At 37.0% G+C, this 23,680-nt stretch overlaps 4 protein-coding genes across 7 annotated transcripts; 2 read left to right on the forward strand and 2 right to left on the reverse strand.

The window, feature by feature from the left end:
- Positions 1–1,225: 1,225 nt before the first annotated feature.
- On the reverse strand, positions 1,226–3,554 carry LOC147275425 (uncharacterized). Its single transcript, XM_086228090.1, has 2 exons — positions 2,693–3,554; positions 1,226–2,440 (listed from the first exon to the last, which is right to left on the reverse strand). Exons 1-2 carry the CDS (start codon positions 3,355–3,357, stop codon positions 1,723–1,725), a joined length of 1,383 nt encoding a protein of 460 aa, XP_086084216.1. The 5' UTR covers positions 3,358–3,554; the 3' UTR covers positions 1,226–1,722.
- Positions 3,555–8,299: 4,745 nt separating this feature from the next.
- LOC147275426 (mitogen-activated protein kinase kinase kinase 20-like) lies at positions 8,300–9,343 on the forward strand. The gene has a single exon (XM_086228414.1). It carries the CDS (start codon positions 8,300–8,302, stop codon positions 9,341–9,343), a length of 1,044 nt encoding a protein of 347 aa, XP_086084540.1.
- Positions 9,344–10,220: 877 nt separating this feature from the next.
- LOC147275427 (germin-like protein subfamily 1 member 11) lies at positions 10,221–11,008 on the reverse strand. 4 transcript variants are annotated; one of them, XM_086255827.1, is made up of 2 exons: positions 10,873–11,008; positions 10,221–10,777 (listed from the first exon to the last, which is right to left on the reverse strand). In XM_086255827.1, exons 1-2 carry the CDS (start codon positions 11,006–11,008, stop codon positions 10,221–10,223), a joined length of 693 nt encoding a protein of 230 aa, XP_086111953.1. The 4 variants fall into 4 exon arrangements, with proteins under 4 accessions (XP_086111953.1, XP_086111952.1, XP_086111950.1 ...); XM_086255826.1 differs by having other exon boundaries at positions 10,221–10,780; XM_086255824.1 differs by having other exon boundaries at positions 10,221–10,800; positions 10,872–11,002.
- A 4,635-nt stretch (positions 11,009–15,643) lies between these two features.
- Positions 15,644–23,668, forward strand: LOC147275428 (putative cyclic nucleotide-gated ion channel 20, chloroplastic). The gene is made up of 13 exons (XM_086257254.1): positions 15,644–15,789; positions 16,058–16,577; positions 17,676–17,867; positions 18,104–18,202; positions 18,790–18,927; positions 19,551–19,904; positions 20,450–20,722; positions 20,863–21,008; positions 21,540–21,617; positions 22,075–22,204; positions 22,338–22,584; positions 22,737–22,905; positions 23,342–23,668. The coding sequence occupies exons 2-13, from the start codon at positions 16,077–16,079 to the stop codon at positions 23,436–23,438; spliced, it is 2,424 nt and encodes an 807-aa protein (XP_086113380.1). The 5' UTR covers positions 15,644–15,789; positions 16,058–16,076; the 3' UTR covers positions 23,439–23,668.
- The last annotated feature ends 12 nt before the right edge of the window (positions 23,669–23,680 follow it).

The raw sequence follows: 23,680 nt of genomic DNA on the forward strand, positions 1-23,680 counted from the left end.
ATATTGAATAGAATAAATAACTAAATTCATGTATATTCAAATAAGAACATGAAAAGTATTTTTTAACTCGAAGGAATAAGATGGAAATAAAATAAATTATTTACAAGGATAAACTTATCCCACTAATCCCACTACATACAAACCAAATCAATTGATAATGTATAAAAAGGTTCCTTATAGTTACTATGCAAAATTATAATTTTTTAATGTGAAACATGTTTGGCCTAATACGTGAATGAACATATGATGATATTGTAAAAGAAATTGAAATATCAATCTTAAAACCAATTAGCAATGTGTGAAGAGACACAACTTTTTTTAAGTCACTATTAAATATTATAATTTTTTAATATAAAAAAATACTTTACATTTTGACGCGTAATCTTTCAAATAATATTCCAAAAAATTTTGATTAGTATTCAAGGTGGTTCAAACATTACTCGAAAGACTTTGAACACTACTCAATGGTTGTGTTTTTATGATTAGCAAAAGAGACTAAATATTTTGAATATAAACAAAGATGAGCTAGTTTTTAAAAGCACCAACCAAAATAATATGACAAGAAGAGAAGCCTCCTTCATTAAAAGCGCATTACAGCTATCATCCACATATCCAACACTCCATCCTTAAAGCATTACTTACTTGCACCAACAAATTAATAATTTATTCCTCTTCAACTCCAATCAAGCATAACGTGCACGCCCTTCCCTTCCCCAATCCTCAACATTCAACAACCTCCCTCCCACCTTTTCAATTGCTTCTTTCCATACATTCAAATATACCATACAGAAACACATAAAGGACAACATTACTAATTATTTAATATGTTATTTTATAGTATGTTATAACTCTCACATTTAACTAAATTCTCACTTGACTATTGAGATTAGTTTCATAGATGTGACATACCCCACATCGGCTAATATCGAAAATTTTCCTAGAATACCCTCAATAGACAAATAAAATGCAAATTATCTTGTAATTATTGGGTAGTCCAATTAGCCCTACAATTATCCATTTTACACTCAAGTTCAATCTCCTTCCCCCCAACTAAAAAAAATTGCTAATTATCTTTTTTCAATTGTCTGTATGTTTAATAACAATTACATAATGATTACTAATTTAATTACTTTATACAAATATAAACTTTAAAGGTGACCTAAAATAATCGATTTCAATAATAAAATTACAATGAAAAATAAAAATAATGAGCTAAAGTCGAAGATAAATTAGAGACTGTAACTATCATTCCTCATTTAAATCCTACATTATGCAAAACTGCAAACGCATAGAAAGAAGTAATACAAAATTAGTTCAAGGACCTCAGCTGCCAACAATTTGCAGACAATAAAATTACAGCTCATCTATACTTACAATTTAATCAATATAAAAGGCAGAATAAAAGATTTTTGAAGTCAGCCACTACAATATCCCAAAAAAGAAGAAAAATACAATTAAGTTTAAACAAACCCTTCACTTCTAAAAAATAAAAGGGAAAATTAAACACAAGCTACACAAGTAAAAACAAAGCGTGCCCTGTCTAATTTTTCTCTCACTGTACACACTACACAGTCTCTCAGTCTGTTTGTTAGTGGTAAAAAAACACCTAAAAACTAACGGATTTCAAAAATCCAATCCACCAATGACCAAACCCAACTCACAGAAACATTAAAAAACGACCTTCCAAAATCACCAAAACGACGACGTAACGCAGCACCCGAGTCAGCCAAGCAGGTCCGAGTGGTGACACAGCTCTTTCCTAAGCCGCTGAGAGAAAAGCCTGCAAGCATCCATGCTAAGATCAACGGCGGCGGCTAACGCCACGAAAGCCGCCGCGTCCTCCGTGCAAGTCACGTGCTGCACGCTCACCTCCACCGTAGGCTTGCTGCACTTGCCCTCACCTTCCACGCGCGCCGACATCACGAACCCTCTGTATACGCAATACGGCCACAACCCGAACCCGAAGTCCCCGCTGCCTCTCGGACTGCAAGCGGGCGAGTTCGCCGTTCCCGGAGTCCCGACCCGGTTGCTGGAGCCCGAGTTCGACCCAAGGTCCAAAACGAACTTCCCGCCCTTGTTTAAGCTCAGAGTCGACTCGGCGAGGACAATGCCGGCGCCGTTTGTGTCGGGGATAAGCTCGAACCGGTAGCCGAGTCCGTCGGAGCCGCCGCGCTCGCGCCAGGCCTCGAGGCGGCCCCAGGGCTTCCAGGTACCGTCGCCGGGTCGGAGGATGAGCCAGGAACCTGGGTTGGACCGGCTGACCCGGTCCGCACCGGGAGAGGCCACGAAAGGAGTGACCATGGAGGCGGCGGCTACGGGTGAACCGGAGAGGTCGTGGACCGTGACGGACCAGCCCTTGCGTTCCTTCCCTGGTCGCTCTCGCTCCGAACCGAAGGAGCTGAGCCAGCTTCTCGAGCTGTGAGAGTCGGACTGCAAGGACCTGGTGAAGAGGGGCAAATGGGAATACAAAAATTAATTTGAAACACTTGTGGAATTATAAATGGGTTTAGAATCAGAGTGTTATTGTGACCTATACTCCTCAAATTACAGTATCAAACTTTCCCAAGAACATTAAGATTCACAGACACGAATGAAACACAGAGAATCTTTTTTTCCTTCAAAAAAGAATTAATTAAATTCATACTAAAATCCTAAAAAAATATTAAAGAAAATTTAGAAAAGGAAAAGCAACCTGGATCTTTGGGTCCGGTCGCTGGTGTTTCTGAAACTGAACTTGCAGGTGAAGACGGGCTGTCGAATATTCCCTTGGATCTGAAACACTTGCGGGCTACACTCGGGCTCGCCGTCGAACTGGAAGACAAATCTCGGGTCGGGTTCCGCCTTGACATTCAAATGGAACTGGGTCTGGGCCGAGGAGGAGGAACCCTTGATGGGCCCGCCTTTGCCGACGGAGACCCAGCCATTGTGGAAGACAGTGGGCTTGGCCTCGGTTCCTGCCAGATCCAGAGGCACCGAGACGCGGCCCAGGAGCCTGCCGGAGTTGACGCCGCAGGTGGTGCCTCTGCGGCCGGTGTAGATGGAGATTTTGAGGGAGAGTTTGGAGGCGAAGATGGACTTGGAGGCGAGGCGGTCCAGATCGGACTTGCTGAGGTGGAAGGTGGCGGCTACGGAGTGATGAGAGTGAGCGGCGTTGTTGTCGAGGGTTTGGGTGGCGTCGGGAGGGAGGCACGGAACGACGGCGGTTTGGAGTGGGAGGTGGTTGATGTTGTTAAGCTTGATCTTGCAGAAGCAAGGAGATGAAGATGGGTGGACGACGGAGCGCGCTGGTTTGGAAGCGACGGGGATCTTGAGGGCCAGATTGCCCACTGTGACTCGCACAAATGGGCATGGATCCATTTTCAGCAGAGCGAGGTTAAATGACAATGCGTTTTCCAACTGCTCACTCACCCAACACTGCCTGCATCTTCTTCTTCTTCTCCTTCTTTCAAATTGGTAATGGTTAATACTTAATGGTTTGGTTGCTTGCTTTTTCTTTCTTTCTGAAACTGGAATTGAAAGTGTAGAAGACTAGAACCCAGAGGAGACTCATTTTTAATTATGAAAAATTGAGGGGGTTGGGGTACAGCTGGGTACAGGCTGGCGCGAGTGACAGTCGGACCGAAGTTGACGCCATTTTGAGGTATGCGTATGGATTATGGATTATGGATTATGCATTATGGTAAGTACCGTGGACCCTCACTCACTCACTCTCTCACCTCATGCTGAGGCGTGAGTCCTTACCAACTCTCTAATCACTGGGTCCACTTTTCAATTTTTTTCAATTTTTGTATTTACTGAAATAACGGGTTTGCCCTTGGCCTTTTGCGAGAGACTCTTCCATGGAACGTGCTCCAATGGAGTATCTCTCACATGAGGTGGGATCCACAACTAACTTTTGCGAGAGACTCATGGGACATGCCTCAATGGGCATCTTTCACATGAGGTGGGATCCACAACCAACCTTTGCGAGAGACTCATTGGGGCATGCCCCACGGAAGATTTAGGGCCAGTTTAGTATTGTTGTGAGAAAAAAATAGTTGTAAAGTAAAACAGCTGTGAAGTAAAGTCAGCTGTAAAGTAAAGCAGTTGAGTGTTTGGTAAACTATGTTTTCAAAAGCAGTAGTGCTACATATACCACATTTTTATACCATAATTTCATACCACCTTATGTGGCAACTTACATGACATTCATACATTGGATACTAAAAAATAAAAATAAAAACCCAAAAAGGAAAAGAAAAACTTTGTCCAATAAAGTAATGACACGTCAGATGGTATAAAAATGTGGTATAAGAATGTGGTAAGTATAGCATTATTCTTTCAAAAGTGTTGTGAGTACAAAAAACAGTATCAAAGTGTTTGGTAAATGTTAATATAAAAATGTTGTGACTATGTATAATTACTAAAATAAATATGATGCTGAAAGTGCATTTCACTTATTTGTTTGGTAAAAATAATATGTTTTTTTACTTGTTTTTGAAATTTTTGACTACAAATTTTTATTAGCATTAATTTTTCTAAGAACAACATTATTAAATAAGTATGCATATTATTTTTTTAGGTATATTATAATTTTAATCCCATAAATAAAATATCATAATTAATTATCACAATATAAATATAACTAATAATAGACATATTTTTTAATTTAAAATAAACAAATAAAAATCATAAAAATCAATAAGGGTATTATGGGTAAAATAAAATATTCATTGTTGCTGTGAGTCACTGCAGTTTTCAAAAACACCTAAAAACCTGCTTTCTGTTTTTGTTGTGGGGAGTTGAGAATTGTGGAAAAAAATAGTTTTTTATTTTTTTATTAAACACCAAAACTACTGTAGGTGATTGAGAATTGTCATCCACAACAACTTTTGAATTTCCACCGCAATCTCAAACGGGCCTTAGTCGCCCTTTGCTGCCTACAGCCTGCAGTCCTATCCCTGCTTGATACAGCTAGCTTATAGAGAGGAGGGAATCTCCGGCTCTCTATGCGACGCACACTCTCAAAATCTGTGTGCTTCCCACACACACGTGGACTACCTGTGCACACGATAATAGCCGGAGCCCCTGGGTCCCACTCATTAATTTCGCATAAAAATGATGCTACGTATTTTTCTTTTTTTTAATTCCAACCCTGCAAGGTCATTCACCCTCGGATGTTTGAGTTTGATCCACATGTCACACTGAGGTCACTAATGATCATTTAATTTGATGAATGAAAATTTTTTAAAAATCAAATTCAATAGAATACCCTTTTTAGGGAACTTTATTATTTTTTATTGTAAGAGTGAATAAATTAGTTATCTATTGACCAACTTGCTATAAGTGTTTGACCATAGTTAAAATCGGCTACATAATAGATTCTTGCACTACATCTTCAAGAAGAGAAAGAGTATATTTTAGTACCACATCTTCAAGAAGAACAATATTAGAAAGACTATATTTTAGTACCACATCTTCCAATTTGGCTAATTTTTCTGCAGTGATGATCTATCAAAGGAAAAAATTAGGTACCACACGAGTCGTTTTGTGTCAATTCGAACCATTCATTTTTTACATCTTCATTGATAGATCATCCCTGCAAAAAATTAGCCAAATCGAAAATCATTTGGCTATCTAACTTTGATAAAACAAATGAACGGTTTCATTGAAAATATTTGGTTCGTCCATTTATTTGATCAAAGTTAGATAGACAAATGATTTCTGATTTGGCTAATTTTTCTGCAGCGATGATCTATCAATGGAGATGTAAAAAATGAACGGTTCAGATTGATACAAAACGACTCGTGTGGGCCTCAATAGGGTATACCTTAACATAAATAAGTTGAGATATACCTCAATAGAAGGAACCTGATATATATATATATTACCTTTTTAATATGAGCGAGATGATAATGTATTAGTATACCTCTAATAGAAATAGAAATGTGCCGCACATATGATATCCAACAAGTGCTTTTCCCAACATTACTCCTTTAAGAAATGCGAATCATTTCCATGTTTTCTTGTGCGCCAATAGGCACTTGGCTTGTTTTGTTGTGAGCATGAGTCACTTGGCTAATGAACAAAGAATTCTTAAAAGAAAATTATGATTTATTTGTGTACATTTATTTACAAGTTATTAAAATAAAATTAAAAAATTTGGGTAACAATTTTCACACTATTATATTGTACACTTGCACTCATATGTTTAAGTTTATAAGTTCATTCATAACCTAATTATCAAAATTAGAGTTTGAAAATCACCACCCAAAAATTTGTATTCTTTTAAATACATATTATATCTTTGTTTATTCTTTTTGGGAGGGGGAAGGGGTGGGGGTTTAACAGGTGAACAATCTCATATTGTTCGCCAAATTTATGTACCTGTGGATGCAACTTAATTGGCAATGGCATTTCACTATTGGTCCCACACAATCACTCTAAACCCTATAATTTCATATTGCTTGAAAAATGCAGCATCTAGATTCACCATGGTCTTGGGCCCCTCATTTTATTAAATTTTGTTTTAATTTTTGGCGTCAATCAAAGCATTCATACCTGGCAAAAGATAATAAAATCTTCAACTAGAAATATGATTATATACTTGTGTTTTTATTGTTGATCTGGTGCTAAATTTTCTGACATTAGCATGCATATGGTATATCTATATGTGCGATGTTCTTTAGTACGAGATAAAATATGTGAGATTAATGCAACATATGAGACAACACTATTAAACCCCGTAAACATCTTCATTCACATGTTGTCTCATATCTACCATTCATTCTACATCTTCATCCCAAATTAGGGAATCTTTGATAACTCTTAATAGAAAATCCCTTCTAACCAGTTGGCATATATACAATATACAGTGTGCACAATCATTCATTCATGGACTTGTCTGGATGAACCTATATCCAGTTTTTGGGACCTTTTTACATATGTTTTTGTGTATCTATCTATTATTTCCACTTTAGATGATTTAGACAAGTGACATGTGCTCAAACAGTTTACTCTTGGCTTTAGTTACCATTAGCTCTCTCATTTCATGTGTCTTTAGTCTTTACGCTTCTAGTGAGATTCCTTTTTGTATATATTTTGTAAATTTCCTTTGAAGTAGTACACTAGTACAAAACTAATAATTACAAAATAAAAAATACTTTCACTTTTTTTTTTTTTTTTCCCCTTGAAGTACAATGATGGTTATGAGTTAAAAACTTAAAATCAAACTCTTTTGTATTGTTGATATCTGTTTGTTATTAGTGGCCCAAAAAAAAAGATATCTGTTTGTTATCAAATTATCCATTATCTCCTGACATTTTGTTTTTGACTAGAATGTCCTCACTTTTTATGGTTTCCATTGCTTGTTGGTAGAGACGGAATCATGATTCAAAATAGAGTGGGCTGGGCTTGTTGGACTTCCTAACTTACGGGGGGTAGGCCTAGAGATGTGGAAAATTAATTGGGCTGTGGGCTGATTTGCAAAGCCCACAACAAGAAACCAAACTGATATATGACCTAAACACAGCATATATGACTGCAAAAGAAATTTACACTTAATTGTTATAATATTCTGATTGACATTGTTTGTTATACGTGGATAAGAAAGGAATTAACTATTCCTCTTGCGGCCTTGCCCTTCATTACATCAAATATAAAAAATAAAATAAAAACAAATCAACAACACTAAATAAAGAATTAATCTCATGATGATTGATGCCTCAGCATTACTCAATGTTGACGTATTTTCCCTATTAGTTAGTACTTGAAATTAATGACTTAAAGGCCCCAATAGGTCTTATGAATGGAAGACTGGTAATGCCCCAAGAAGTGTAAGGCCAGAATACATCAAATCTATCCAAGAGAATACATCAAATCTATCCAAGTTTGTTCTATATTTATCAACTTCATTGTCAATGTATTCTAAATTTTTTTAAAAAAAATCATTATTAATAATTAATAAAAAATGCTTCAATATAATTATTAAAAAAAAACAGAGCTATAGGGGTCGGTTGACCCCATTGCCCCCACCATGTCTTCGCCATTGCTTGCGTTACAAGGTTTCTATTTCTCTCTATATTTCTATATCCCAACACTGTTAGTCACCATTCCTATCACCACTAGGAAAAATGAAATTCCGCGTTATTGAGTTTCCAAAACCCTTATATATATATACAACACACTCACAAGCTCATAACTCTGCTTCAAGAAAACACTTCTACCTCACATTCAGTTTGAGTTTCTCTCTTTCTCTGTACATCTCTTAGTTTTTGTTAGACCAACAATCAGCACTGCAGCAGAAGCTTTTCTGTACACAATGCCGTCATTGAAGAGGAAAAGAGCAAAGCTGTCAGAGGCAGAGCAGGATATGCATGTCAGTGGTGATGCGTGGGTTCGAGGGCGAATGCTTGGCAAAGGTGGCTTTGGATCGGTTTATTTGGCTGTTTTGAAGAAACCCAGTTCGCTGTTCAAGGGTTTGCCTCAGATTATGGCGGTGAAATCGACAAAGCTCTCTGTCTCGGTTGAGTTGGTGATGGAGAAATCACTTCTGCACACTTTTCGTGATTGCCCTTTTGTTATTGATTGTTATGTAGATGATGTGACAGTTGGTAGTGATGGCTCTCCGATATTCAATTTGTTTTTGGAGTATGCTTGCGGAGGAACATTAATGGATTTGATAGTGAAATCCGAGGGTTGTAGGTTGCGTGAATGTGAAGCAAGGAAGTATACAGAGTGTATTCTACAAGGGCTTAAGTGCATTCATGAAAAGGGTTATGTTCATTGTGATGTGAAGCCTGAGAATATATTACTTGTGAGGCCAAACAGTAGTGATGCTTGTAGTGCTTCCACCTCTGGTATTGATTTTGTGCCCAAAATTGGGGACTTTGGTTTGGCAAAGAGTGCTGCTAAATGGAATGGCGGGAAGCCTACTTGTGGATTACAAGGAACTGAATGGTATTTTCCTCCAGAAGCTGTTGTTGATGGTATTCAGGAGCAGCCCTCTGATATATGGGCCTTAGGTTGTGTTGTGTTCCAAATGTTAACTGGAAAGCTGCCATGGGATGTGAAAACTGACAAGAAATTTTGGGATATAAAGCATCGGATTGCTTCCGAAATTCCCATTGTTCCTAGATGGCTGTCCAAAGAGGCTCAAGATTTTTTGGGAAAGTGCTTTGTGAGGAACCCTTCAGAAAGGTTCACAGCTGCTATGCTTTTGAATCACCCATTCGTGTGTAAACCAGTTGGGGATGATGGACATGTTGAAAAATTGGAGAAGGTCTCATCTTTTTCATACTCTAAGCACTGTGGTCATGATTGCAGTGGCTTTATACCCCTGTCAACTTGTGCAGTAGCTTTATAGTACCCCTTGTCAACTTGAGCTCCGAAGAGGCAGAGGAAGTAGAAGAGAAACATCTTGATTTTTCAAACATCGTATTCTTCCTTTGATAATATATGGGTGCAGCTTAGCTTAATTAATGTTTAGAAATAGAACTGATCGGTGTTTGATAGCCTCTCCATGAATTGTTGTAAAATTTCATTATTCAATGTTGTGATTTGTAAGGCGTCACTTAATGCATTTTCTGTTCTTTGGAGTTGTATTGATTTCCTTTTTAATAGAGAGCTAATAGTGCCACTTTGAACTCTCTTTTTTTCAATATTCTTGTCCATATTGTGTTGCTGTTTTACTGATGTGTATTATCTCACTAATCATTGCATTTGATAGATTACCTTTATATAAGATTAGTAGTTTACAAGTTGGAGTAATCAGTAAGTGATCGAAGATGTGCATATATACTTACCAAAAAATATCCAAAATTAGGTGCTTGGACAATTCAATTGACATAAAACAATTTAATAGTTGTATTAAATCAATGCTCTTGAAGTCTTTGTTATCAAATTAATTGACTCAGGAACCAGCATAGGCACGTGTTCATATATATATATATATATATAATTAAATGGATATATTTGACATTCTTGGATTGCATGTATGCAAAGTGAAGTAAGCTAGAGATTGATCGAGAAATGGAACACACATGTACAGCAGCACGTAGCAGGGCAATATCATTATCATAATTATATTGATCATCAAATAAATCGACGTAGGATGTAGTACATCATTAAGCAAACCATTTTATTTAATGAAATATTATTTTGTAATTTGTGTAGTGAAAAGCATGCATGATATAATTGGCCATATATAGCATCCGATTGGCAGGCAGATGGGCCTATATCTATTAATTGTTGTCGTACCAGAACTGCTTCTGGAGATAGTTGACCAAATTTTTGTCGACTCGGAAGGCCTTGGCAAGAACATCGGCAGAGATGGGAGGGTCGGAGCCGAAGACAGCATTGGCTATGGTGATGACTCCTGGGTTCTGGCTGCTGAGGCCAGCAATGGCCACAGCGTTGGAGTGTCCGACATTGAGTTGGAAGTGAATGAGACCAATTGGGAAGACAAACACATCTCCCTTGTTCAACACTTTGGTGAATAGCTTGTTTTTAGCGTTTGGAAGGTTGGAGGTGACGAAGCCAACGTAGAGTGTGCCTTCCAAGACCACAAGGATTTCAGAGCCACGTGGGTGAGTGTGGGGAGGGTTGAGGCCATTTGGTGCATAGTCTATGCGAGCCAAGGATATACCCAAAGTGTTGAGTCCTGCTATTTGCTCCACATTCGCGGGTGTCACTGTAGAACCAAGCGGGTTTGCTGCGCTTTTCGGAGTCAACCCGGAAAAGAAGAAATCGTTTGCTGTTGCAAGCTTTGGGTCCTTGCAGAATTTCCCATTCACAAACACTGCTTGCACAAAAAAATAATTAAGTTTCATGTATAATAATCAATGGTAATGCATGCATTATGAAATTAAATGATAATAGTAGTAATATATATACCAGCAGATTCGGTGCTGTTAATTGCTACGCAGAAGTCCTGCAGAGGACTGGGGTCAGAGGCAGAGACGACAAGGAAGGTTGCCAATGCCAGTATGGCAACAGTGACTGCAGGGAAATGAACAGCTTTCATCACCATACTGATCGATCGAATTATAAGGTAGCTAGCTTAACTGCTTGGCCTCAAACTTGTACTTGGTTTGAGTTTGAGATGGATGAAAATTATGCATGGGGTATATGCCTATTTATAGGTTGGATACACGCACTGAAAGAACTGGTCTTGGATTTTATTCCCTGTCGAAGCAGGTGAAGACTTATTAATTAATTTTTTGAAGCAGGTAAAGACTTACTTGGTTGATCAAGTCTTTACTGTGAATGTGAATCGATCAACCCAAAAAACAAGAAAAACAAAAACCAAAAGTTGAGCTAGGTACATTAGACTTAGCTCCAACATATATATATTTGATATTTAATTCTTCCTCTCTTTTTTTCGAATGGATTTCTGTGGTGCCAATTTCTTAAATTTAAATGTCCACAATCTTTTCTATAGATTTTCCATAATAGAAAACGCACTAAGTGCATTTTCCTTTTGGTTTTCTATTGGTTAGGAATTGCATGCGCATATTGACTTATGGATCCAACTTCTCTGCCTGTGCTGTTAGGTGCATTTAATAAAATCTTGTTCCTTCAAGCAATCTGATGGTTTAATTAGCATAAGTTTAATGCCTATACGACAAAAAAAAAAAAACTTCCAAGCCAATCCTTCTCCGCTTTCCACTTTTTAACCCAAATGCACTTCTTCATCTTTAGGTCTGAGTAAGTGAGTATAGATCAGCTACCTCTATGGATTGATATCTATTAAATACTTTGGTAGTTGGGGATGCCAATTTCAGTCTAGCTAGCCACACTGAGAGACTCTCTTGGAACTTGTCTCTTTCACAAATCTTCACATGTTGCTCTCTATTTAATATCTTCTATTGCTCTCTCATATTTGTATAATTGAAATTAAGGAGTTGAGCTTTGATTTGTCTTTATTTACTTTCTTCTATAAATCTTGTTTTTTTTTTCTTATGCGGTTTAGTGATTAATTCTTGTTTCTCTATGTGAGAAATTTCCGAGTTTTGATTTTTCAGGTTCTTGTTTGGCCATAATCTTTTTATTTTTTTCAGTTTTTTAAGAAAATGGGAACCTTTAGTGCTTCTTGAATATGCACGCCACGGAATGAGAGTTGTTATACTCTAAACTGAATATTTTCAACTTTTAAAAAAGAAATACAAGAACAAGACTCAATAAACTGCATTAAAAAAGACTTAATAGAAAATGCTGATCGAACACAATTGATTCATTGAGTGGCTTTCACAATACCAAATCTAACAGGGACATAAGAAAGATGGAGAAAATGGTTTTACATGCAATGGAGGTAAAAGCATAGAGATTGACGTTGGGGTGATAAAGATTGATCATGAGAGATTCTTCCCAAAGGGAAAGAACAAAGACACATGCAGATGGGTTTGTTTCAACTAATGCTAAACATATATAGAAACGGTATATTTCATGGTAAACATAAAAATGGTATATTTTCATTAAAATATTAAATAAGTTGATGTGACCTCCTCTAACCATTGGATTGCTTGAAGGGACCAGATTTTATGAAATGCACCTAACAGCATAGTCTTGAAAGGCAGAGGAGCCGGATCCAGGAGTTATTGTCTTGCTTGGACAGTGGATATATATAGAGTACTGCTATTTGTACACCCTTTTTTTTTCTTTTTGCACACCATTTTCTTCTACACACCTCCTATCTTCTCCTAAAATTTTAAATTTCTCTTTAACACACCCTTCCAATTACCCTAATACCCCTATTTTATACATTTCACAAAATTTCTCACCACAACACACCCCTTCACCCACCAAACCCCCATCAACTCAGACAAAAAAAAAAAAAACACACCGCCCCTCCCCCTCCCTCACCCGACCACCTCCCTCCCTTTCTCCTTCCCTCACCGACCACCTCCCTTTCTCTCTCCTCCCCGCAGCACCACCCTCTTATCTCTCTCTCTTCTTCCGCAACACCACCCTCCCTCTCTCTCCTCCCCTCCGAACACCATTAAAAAAAAAAATTGCAATTCGGCAGGTTCGGCAGACCAGTGCCGAACTGGGCTATTTCGTTCGGCACTCATCCGCCGAACAATCCTGTTATATTCGACGGATGACTGCCGAACGAAACAGCCCGGTTCGGCACTGGTCCGCCGAACCTGCCGAACTGCATTTTTTTTTTTAATGGTGGATGTTCGATGGTTGTCTACCATAGCTGGTTGTCTGCCAAAGGGAAGGAGAGGCGTTGCGGGGAAGCGGTGACCCGAGAGGCTGAGTAGTCGCCGCTATGCATAGGCTGGAGTTGGAGCCAGCGTGGGCCTGGTTATGGGCTTCGAGGTGGAAGACGAGGTGCTGCGGGCGGAGGTGTAGCAGCGTGTGGGAGGACAACGAGCTCATGGAGGCTGGGTGCTGCGCGCAGGCGGTTGCGAAGACGAGGTGCGAGCAGGCTAGTAGATTGGGTTGGCAGCTACTGGTGGTCTCTGCTCGCGGGGAGATGGCCAACGATGGCAGGCGTGGCCAAGGTTGGCGGTAGAGTGACCCCATCAACTCAGACGGTGAAGAAGAAAAAAGAAGAAAAAGAAAAAATGGAGATAAGGATGGGGATGGGAATGGGGTGTGTACGTGGGGGGGAGGGGGGGAGGAGATGAGAATGGGGTGTGTGGGTAAGGGAAGGGCCAAAGTGGTCTTTTTTCTTGAGTTTTTTTTTTTTTTTTTTCAGAAAGGATGTGTAAAAAGAAAAAAAAGGATGTGCAAATAGCAGCCCTCTATATATAACTTATATCAAAGCTATATAAAATGTATTGAAATTAAAAAGTAAAAACACGTACAGTAATTAAGTTAATAAAAATAAAACGAATTAGATATCATTTAAGGTCAACGAACCACTGAGGCATTGAACAAATCAATTTGATCTCCTATCATAGCACTTAATTTAGAAAAAGTAGTGATCGAAGATTCGAAATTTCAAGATCGAGCAGACTTTGACTCTGTCCCACTTTTTGGTATTTCAATATTCATCTTCAATATATATCCACTTAAAGGTAGCTTTTGTAAAGGGATATATATTAGGGTTGTTTAATTATTTTAATATGAGTACAGCCGCCCAGGTGAGGACTGAGCAAGGAAGATTATATCAATATTTATACAATGTTGATCGAGAGGAAGATGAAGAGGAAGATCCAAGGAGTGGTTAACTAAACAAATAAAGGTGGTTAACCAAACAAATAAAGGTGGTTAATGTGATGATGATACAAGGATATTAATTATTAATTTTAGGTAGTAAATAACCAATGGAAGTGTTCCATATTTTGTAGCATGTTTATCTCTTATATGGAATATTCATTCTACCAAAGAGAATAATTTGTTTCGTTAATTCTCTCCTTAAACAGTTATTATAACAATTATTATATAAAGTGTTGTAATTTCAGATTACAAACTGACTAAAATTTTTAAACGTTCTGTAATGTAGAAATTAGAATACAGAAAACAGAGAAAATTTTATAAATTGATCTACAAACTTACAAGCAAAAACAGAAAAAACAAAGCAAACATGCAAAGCCATAGTGATGTTTCATAAATTAGATAAATTATTATATGTGACTGTAACATCATATAATGTTGTTAATTTACTTAAATTATATATATGTACAATTATTAATATTTAAAACTCTAAACAATACACTTAAAAATTATATACGTAGCACAATAATTTTTTTATAAATAGAGTAGACCAAAAACAAAGTTTCATAAATCAGGCCCCACGCACAAACTTTGGTCCACATCTTGCTGTGTTAACCCAGATAAGAATCCAATGCAGCCCAATTCCGAAGTGAGGGTTTTCTTTCAGTACATTTGCGGGCCGAAGCCCACACAATAAAAAAGGCTATCTAGTAATTGTTCTGGGCTACAAACCCTGGAATGATCTTTATACAAAAGCTGAACTACTGCGTTAAGGCATGTCCAAGAACATGCAGCCCAAACGCAGCCAAACCATCAGCAAGTACAATATCATTACAAATTGAGCTCTAATTTATAAATAGAAAACTGTGTGAAAGAAAATAAAATTGTAAACCTTAAGATAGCACGAGAAGCAAGTTTTAATATATGGTTAATGCATATGTTTAAGTAGATACAATACTATACATTATTCCGTAAAATCTCCTTAAATTTTTAACTGACATTTATATATTTTTGGACTACCGAAATTTTATTGGTTTCGAAATTTAAGTCTTTGTACAAAAAGATAAATAAAAAAGAAAAAAAAGGTTGTGATGGCTGCGAATGAATAGTGACTTAATCAATCGTTGGGTTGCAACTTGCAAGTAAATTTAATTTTCATAACAGCAATGGGAATTAAAGTCTAAGTCTGAATTGGAAGATTGGGGGCGGCGGACAGGACTAATAAATGGAGCAGGTCCCAAAGTTCATGGAGCCATGGAGGTTTAATGGTCTTGTAATCCTAGTTTTCTAAAATAATAATAATAATAATAATATTTAAGTAGCAATAAAATAAAACAAATTAAGTAAAGAAGAGAAGAAAAACAAAAGAGTAAAGGCATTATTTAACATTAGAATGGTTTGTCTGCTACTGGTAGATTGTGTGAGTCAAAGAAACACAAACATGAAACACCCCCTTTCCTACGTTGCCAATGTTAACTCATTCTTCCAAGTCTCGTTAGTCACTTAGTCAAGAGTCAGCGCTTTTAGTCTTCGCCGGCCCTCTCTCTTTGGAGTCCTCTGTCACTCATTCATTTAGTTTCAGACTTCCTATCCTCCGTTTCAGCTTCAAGCCTTCAACCACTTTGCTCCTCCTTGGGATTTCAGGTAACCAAACACCTCTTTTTCTTCCTTCACATGAATGCATGCTGCCTTTTCTGTATCCAATTATAGCAAGCATGTTTTTTGTATGCATGCGTGGGAATGCGTCTCTAGCTCAAAATTATAACTACAAATTTATGTGCCAAAAGCAGGAAAAAGAAAAGCAACAGTAATTTGATTTCCAGTTCAAATGGGTGTAGCTAAGCTAGCATGAATACCTTTGTATTGTAAATGAATCTTAGCTCCTTTTTTTTTTTTTTTTTTTTTTTTGTAGGAAATCCAATTTATGAGAAATGGCCGATTCTGAAAGAGATGAGGTACCTATGCTATCAGACACTCGTACACAATTATCAGATGAACAACATGTGGAATTACAATTTGACAGATTTATGTCCCGGACCCGGAGTGCATCCGTTTCCATTCCTATGGACTCTATGGAGTCATTTGAAAGGGAAACGAACCTTGTAGGCCTTACTGGTCCCCTAAGGAGTCAAAGAAAAACTCCCTTGCCACTCATGAGTGGCCCGTTATATGCGAGCCGTAAGCCTGATAACATTTTCCGGCCAGCTCAAGGTGTAACAGGGCAAGAAGCACTAGAACCTACAGGAGAAACGTTTCCTTCTAATGGAACAAACCAGAACGAATGGATGGATGACAACTATGCTGGAAAAAATGAACACTTACTGAGATCGGGGCAATTGGGGATGTGCAATGATCCTTACTGCACAACTTGCCCAGCATACTACAATTTCAAGGCTGCTCAACCAAAGGCCTCCGGTATTTTTGATCCCAAGGTGTTTTTCTTTCTTTATTCACAGGAGCTTTTTTTGTTCTACATCAGTGTACATATTTGTTTGGTGCTGCCTTTTATGATATGTTTGGGACTCCATATGCTTAGCTTTAGCTTCCCATCTGAATCATAGGAACTCACCCATCTCAATCTTCTCATTTTAGTAATATGCTCATAAATTCAATCATGTTTGCTTTTTCTTCATTATGTTATTTTAAATTTTGAAGAAGTAATGGTAGCAATATATGAGAATTTTGCCTTTTGGTCCCCTTTGTTTCAGGGTAAAAGCACATTTAGTAGATTGCACTACTTAATCAATTGATGAAGGACAAGAGAACATTTGTAGTTTTCGTGTTAACAGTGCAGTTAATAGTGGTGGAGAGAATAGAATTATAGGATTAATGTTTGTACTTCTGGTGATCACATTCCCTCTCTTGGTGCTCATAGTGATTTTGGCAAAGAGAAAGAGGTGATAGTGATTATGGGGCATTTAAAGAGGTGACAGGAAGATTGCTAATAAGGTTGGTTCAGATTCCAGCAGAGGTGGGGCGATCCTGTTTATTTGTTTATAGACAAATGACAGTGATGTTAGACTTGGAGGAGTAGTCATTGCAGCGATAACACTTTTGAGTATGGTAATGGTGGTGACATGAGTTGTTAAACCCATGGTTAGAACTCATTCTTGAAAACCAGCTTATAGGGAAAGGGTACTTATGTATTTATATACTACACATTCCAAAGGTATCTGAGCCATCTGGGACTATTCTAACAATCCGCCTCAGCTCTAGGGTTGGACCCACTTGCCTTCTTCCTCCCACACAGGGCAGGAGACACGAACTTTGACCCATCCTTGTATGCAAACGCAATTGCAAAGCACTATTTCTCCTCAAGCTGCATTACATATCATGTTCCTTTTTCATGTTGCCGTGTTTTTATCGTTATGACTAGATTGCTTGAGATTTAACAACAAAAATTACTTTATTATGATTTATATTCAAATTTGTCAGGTCCATTTGCTTATTTGCTCTATATTTTGGAATGATGGTATATAAGCACTCCGAGAAACTTATGCATATATTTTTTATATTGTTACTGTTTGCAGTTCCATAATGCTCTCTATGGGGATGCTAAAGGCTGGGCGAGGAGATTTTTCTCTTTTCTGCGTCTATATATTCCTGGAGTTATGAACCCTCACGCTAGAATTGTCCAACTGTGGAACAAATTTTTTGTCATTTCTTGCTTGGTAGCAATTTTTGTAGACCCATTATTTTTCTTCTTGCTGTCTGTTGAAGAGGTATTGTTTATTTCTTCTCTGTCATTCCATGAATTATTTTGGAATTATCAGTTAAGGTTGGGAAAATTTAAAATAAAATAGGACATAAAGATTTTTGGTCTTCCAACGTTATACATTTATTTATTTATTTGTGATGATGCCTTTCTGAGGACAAGGCAGGGAAGTAGAAGCAATTGTTTTGGTTCATTTGCTTATGACATTTCTTATCAACTTGATTTCCCTGTCTTTGAATGCAGGATAAAAAATGTATAGTTATTGATTCGCGCATGACCACAACAATTGTGGTTTTTAGAAGCATGACTGATCTCATTTACTTAATGCACATGCTCCTTCAGGTAACAACTGTCTTTCTTCTCATCAAGAATTGTGTTCTATAATTCATATGTTTGAACCATATACCCCATCTTAGAGCATCTAAACTGCAGCATGTCATACCTCATTTGCTGCCTGCCAAAAGATATAAGTATTGCTTATATGGGATTGCCTATAGTGTGTAAGCCAAAACATTGTAGTGAAATTATAGCATCCCAATGTTTATTATGTCACTTCACACTGATATGCTTTTGCGGTAGCATTGGGTTTAAAACTAGCAGAAGAATTACTGAGTTGTCAAGTTCTTCAGATTTCTTAATGTGTCATAGAAATCCGTCCTACATTAAATATAAGAATCCCCATATGTTTAGTTAATTCATTGCGTGCTCTTTGAAAGAATAAATAGAAGAAAATAAATGTTATGTGATGGATAAATTGATTAGTTTGGAAACATTTAATTGGAAAACTTGTTTTCTAATCTAATGCCCTCAATATTATACACTATTGAATGTTTGATAATACTTTGATTGTATAGTTCAGTACCTTTGCTGACCTCTTCTGTAATCCAAGCCATGACAGGTAAATCGATTTTTCTCCTCTTTCTTTGCAGTTTAGATTGGCTTATGTAGCTCCAGAGTCTAGAGTGGTTGGTGCTGGAGAGTTAGTTGACCATCCAAAGAAAATTGCTCTCAATTACCTTCAAGGATATTTTCTGATTGACTTTTTTGTTGTATTACCGCTTCCTCAGGTATACCTCTCTCTCTCTCTCATGATATCTCTGTATTTTTGGTTTTCTTCCCTCTTTATTGGTGATCCTTTTTTATAGTCATTTTATACTTCAACTTACTTTATGCAACTTGCTCAAGTTCAAATTTATGTTATTAAGTTTATATAATAGGTTGAATATCAATAAGAACAATTCTTTCATCTTAGAGATACCTTATAAAAACCACTAGTGTTGGGTACAGAAATCAAAAAGCCAAAAATACGACATTTTACAAAGACAACTTGAGACAGTTTGTGATTCTGATATGTTAACAAGTGCTTGATAAGTTATTACTTGATAAATTATAAGGGAAAATGCTGAGTTAGTTAGATGACTTCATCCCACCACTTTGCAATATAATATAAATCAGCTGTTTCACAGTTGGTATTCATAATAATTTAAGAAGAGGGTGCATAAAGGTAGCAAATAAAGGATGGTGAGGGGGAGCCATCACCCCTACCTGCGGGCCTCTCCCTCTACCACTGAATTACTTGGATTGGTCAATCTATCTATTTACGCTCTCATGTGATTGTGATTTGTCCTATTTGATGTAAGCACATATTTTTCTTCCCTTATGGTAATGTTTTCCTCTGAATTGTTTGCAGATTATAATATTGTTAGTTCTACCAAAATCCTTGGGAACATCTGGAGCAAACTATGCAAAAAATCTTTTACGTACTGCAGTTCTTCTTCAGTATATTCCCAGGTTGTGTAGGTTTCTACCTCTGCTTGCTGGTCAGTCTCCAAGTGGCTTCATATTTGAGTCAGCATGGGCAAATTTTATAATCAATCTTCTCACTTTTGTGTTGTCTGGCCATGTTGTTGGGTCATGCTGGTACCTCTTTGGGTTACAGGTGGGTGGAGGTCATTTTATTTTAAACACACTTCTCGAATATTCTTATGAAGACATTTTTTCGCTCCTTGTGTCTGCAAGTTCTGGAAATTATACACTTCACTTTGTAAGTCCGCACACATTTATTTGTTGAACTGTTCAAGATACATCTTCAATCACTTCTCACCTTTTTGTCAAACAAGGAATGCAAGCATAGTAAAATTTCTGATGTAATGTTTCTGCAAGCAATATTCTGTCAAACAAAACTTTTCATGCCCAGGAAATTGGTGAAAAAATTGCATCACTATCTATTTGGTTAAACTACGTAATATTGTGATTTTAATTTTAACATGATAGTTCATTATTTGTAATCTAAATTAACATCATGATTATATAAAATATCGTATTATAAGTAAATTAGCTAAGTACTTCTAAATAGTAAAGGGACACTGCTTTTTGTAGTGTGTACTATGTTGATTATGTAGTTCTCATATTGGAACTCGCTATGTCTGTTGTGGTGCATCAACTATGTTAGGCTTTAGCATGTGTTTTTTTCATGTTATTTTGGTTCTCAATCTTGGTTGATTGGGAATAAAAGATGAAAATTTATTGGATATGGGACTGATGGTTGGTTTTCAATCATTCACTTAGTTTCCCTCTTTCTTGTCCCAGAGGGTTAATCAATGTTTTCGAGATGCCTGTCATAACTCTGGAATTTATGGGTGCACGGACTTCATAGATTGTGGGCATGGAAGAGACAATGAAGGTCCAAAGGAGTCTGATCCACGACATAGTCTACGTGATAGCTGGATAAACAATGTGAATGCTAGTGCTTGTTTGGATGGTGGTAGCTTTAACTACGGAATCTATGTCCAGGCTGTAAATCTTACAACAGAAAATAGTGTAATCACTAGATATGTGTATGCATTGTTTTGGGGATTCCAGGTATTGCTTTTATATATACCTTTGGCTTATCATTTCAAGTAACTGTATTTGTTCTTACATTATTGATTACAGGGTTATAATGCAACCTATAATTTGATCATCTTTACTGACAAAATAATCCTGTGATTTATATTATGAAGCAAATAAGTACTCTGGCTGGAAATCAAACTCCAAGCTATTTTGTTTGGGAAGTCCTTTTTACAATGGCCATTATTGGCCTAGGTCTCTTGCTTTTCGCTCTTCTCATTGGAAATATGCAGAACTTTTTGCAGGCTCTTGGTCGGAGGTATAATTTGTTTCCTATGGTGCTCTTTTCTTCTTAACTGTTCCTACATTTAAGTCAGTTGATTGGAACGTGTTATATTGAGTACATAATGAACATTTCACTAATGAAAAGATGATTATAATTAGATCACCTTTCAATACTGTATAGCCTGTGCATCAAAGCTGTAGATCTTTGGTTTTTCATTGTTTTCTTCCTCGTAAAATTCTTCCTGGTTCAAAATCGCCCAACTAGATCAAATCTAAGAATAATACTCTCCCCTGTCTGTCTGAAATTTCAAAGTGGAAAGTTATGTGTACTAATTGAATTATTGAATTTCATGAGCAGTCAGTCACTTGTCACCTACAATTATGATGTGATTCATTCTTGTGAATAAGTCTCATAGAAATAGAGTAATAGAAATTTCCAATTAGCTTTCTTTTTTGGAACATGGTGTTTACCATTTGAAGGGCAGACTCTTTTTTCTTTCCTTAAATTCCACTTTTTTTTTTTTTTTTTTTCTAATATTTTCCGTTTTTTTTTTTCCATTTACAGAAGGTTAGAAATGTCACTAAGACGTCGTGATGTTGAGCAGTGGATGAGCCATAGACGCTTGCCAGAGTTACTTAGAAAGTACGACTTATTCATAATGTTTACTTATGTTTGAATTTCCACATGGGATTACATTATCCATTTTAAATGAAATAAATTATTAAACCCTCATGTACCTTTATATCTTAAAATATATCTTCTATGCTGACAGCATCACCCAAGAAACTCATCTAATATCCTGGATTTTTGCAAAACTGCAGCATTTCGGTATCTTCATAATTGAATTCATAACTGCGGTAACAATCCATGTTACTTAAGCACATCCAGTCTCTTTTTTATTTTTGGGTGCTTGGTGCCAAGTTTTGTTTCTGCATTCAACTGTTAATTCAATCAGATATATTCTGAGGATTTAACCATATGCAAATAGCATGTTCATGAAGAATTCTTATTCTTAAATATGCCTGATCATGTAATTGCATTCACGGAACTTAACCACATGACATGCAACATCTTTGACCCATATTGATCTATTATGTAGGCGGGTACGACAAGCTGAACGGTACAATTGGGCAGCAACCAGAGGGGTAAACGAAGAGATACTTTTGGAGATCTTGCCTGAAGACCTTCAGACAGATATAAGACGCCATCTCTTCAAGTTTATTAAGAAAGTGAGCATCTTAGTGTCTGGGTATAATGATATGTCTAGTTTTGTGCATGCATATTGCATGTATATAATGTTTCATAATTATCAACTTGGCATTAGCTCATAGTGCATATTCTAAGAATTCAAAATTTCTCTAGGTACGGATTTTTGCCTTGATGGATGAACCCATCTTAGATTCCATTTGTGGAAGACTAAGACAAAAGACATACATCAAAGGAAGCAAAGTTTTGTACCGTGGGGGTCTAATTGAGAAGATGGTTTTTATTGTGCGGGGGAACATGCAAAGCATTGGAGAAGATGGGATTACTGTTTCCTTATCTGAAGGGGATGTTTGTGGTGAGGAACTTCTCACATGGTGTCTTGAGCATTCTTCAGTAAACAGAGGTATTACTTTGATCTCCAGTGGTAGTCCCTCTCATTACACTTGCTGGCCACAAAATCTTACTGGATTTGTAATAGTTAAAGTCTAGGTCTTCGTGCATGACCTCAAAAGACAGCAACATATATCAGTTTATCATTGTGTTCTCTCATTTCAGATGCAGACGGTAAAAAGATCAGAATTCCTGGACAGAGATTGCTTAGCAACAGGACGGTGATATGCTTAACAAATGTGGAAGCATTTTCACTCCGAGCTGCTGACATTGAAGAAGTCACCAGTCTTTTTGCCAGATTTTTACGCAATCCTCGTGTTCAAGGAGCCATAAGGTTGTTATTTCAATTAATAGACCCTATTTCTATCTCATGCATTCATATATATGTTTGAGGACTATTTCTATCTCAATATAGGCATGATTGAAGATAGCTAGCACTGAATGACCCAAAAAAAGGAAGATAGCTAACACTGCTTTCTGTTTTTCATTTTGGGCCAAGTAAAATCCTTCCTTGTTTAGATAGTCAGGAGTACCTCATTGTCAACGTACTTTTTGCATGTTTCATAGTGTATTCTTCCTAGGCTGCTAGTTAATTAGAGACTTGCTAGGCTAGTTATAAGCGTTGGGATTTCTTGCATGCAGGGAATTGAGAAGGTCAATATATATATATATATATTGTCCCTCGTTCTAAGAATATTTAAGGGCCTGAAGAAGTTTTTGACTATTAATTAATACTTACGAGTTATGACCCTTAACTTTATGGTACGTAGGTACGAATCACCTTACTGGAGAGGCATTGCAGCAAGATGCATTCAAGTAGCATGGAGATACCGGAGAAAACGCCTAAATCGTGCAGACACCTCTTAATCCCAATATGCCCAATCCAATCATGTATTATAATTAAGCTATAAACGACCTACATTTTGTTCTCTCTCTCTATATATATATATATATATATATATATGACCATTGGATAATATATACACCTCCCTTAAAGACAAGTCCCATTACCCATGTATTTGTGTATGAGTATGACCAAACCTAACAATTAAAAATGCTCACAAGTACTATTGTATGGTAATTGATTTTGGTAGCTATACGAATTGTTA

Source organism: Dryas octopetala, chromosome 9 (assembly GCF_963921425.1).
Source record: "Dryas octopetala chromosome 9, drDryOcto1.1, whole genome shotgun sequence".
NCBI classification, from domain to species: Eukaryota; Viridiplantae; Streptophyta; class Magnoliopsida; order Rosales; family Rosaceae; genus Dryas; species Dryas octopetala.

What these genes read in the sequence shown, in the direction of transcription:
- LOC147275426 (XM_086228414.1), top strand. Translation starts at nt 8,300, where the DNA reads ATGCCGTCATTGAAGAGGAAAAGAGCAAAGCTGTCAGAGGCAGAGCAG.
- LOC147275425 (XM_086228090.1), bottom strand. Translation starts at nt 3,357, where the DNA reads ATGGATCCATGCCCATTTGTGCGAGTCACAGTGGGCAATCTGGCCCTC. An exon ending in GACCGGACCCAAAGATCCAG is followed by an intron (nt 2,441 to 2,692) that starts GTTGCTTTTCCT and finishes CCTCTTCACCAG; the next exon opens with GTCCTTGCAGTCCGACTCTC.
- LOC147275428 (XM_086257254.1), top strand. Translation starts at nt 16,077, where the DNA reads ATGGCCGATTCTGAAAGAGATGAGGTACCTATGCTATCAGACACTCGT. An exon ending in CATTGTTTTGGGGATTCCAG is followed by an intron (nt 20,723 to 20,862) that starts GTATTGCTTTTA and finishes TATATTATGAAG; the next exon opens with CAAATAAGTACTCTGGCTGG. An exon ending in TCTTCAAGTTTATTAAGAAA is followed by an intron (nt 22,205 to 22,337) that starts GTGAGCATCTTA and finishes AAATTTCTCTAG; the next exon opens with GTACGGATTTTTGCCTTGAT.
- LOC147275427 (XM_086255824.1), bottom strand. Translation starts at nt 11,002, where the DNA reads ATGAAAGCTGTTCATTTCCCTGCAGTCACTGTTGCCATACTGGCATTG. An exon ending in AACAGCACCGAATCTGCTGG is followed by an intron (nt 10,801 to 10,871) that starts TATATATATTAC and finishes ATACATGAAACT; the next exon opens with TAATTATTTTTTTGTGCAAG.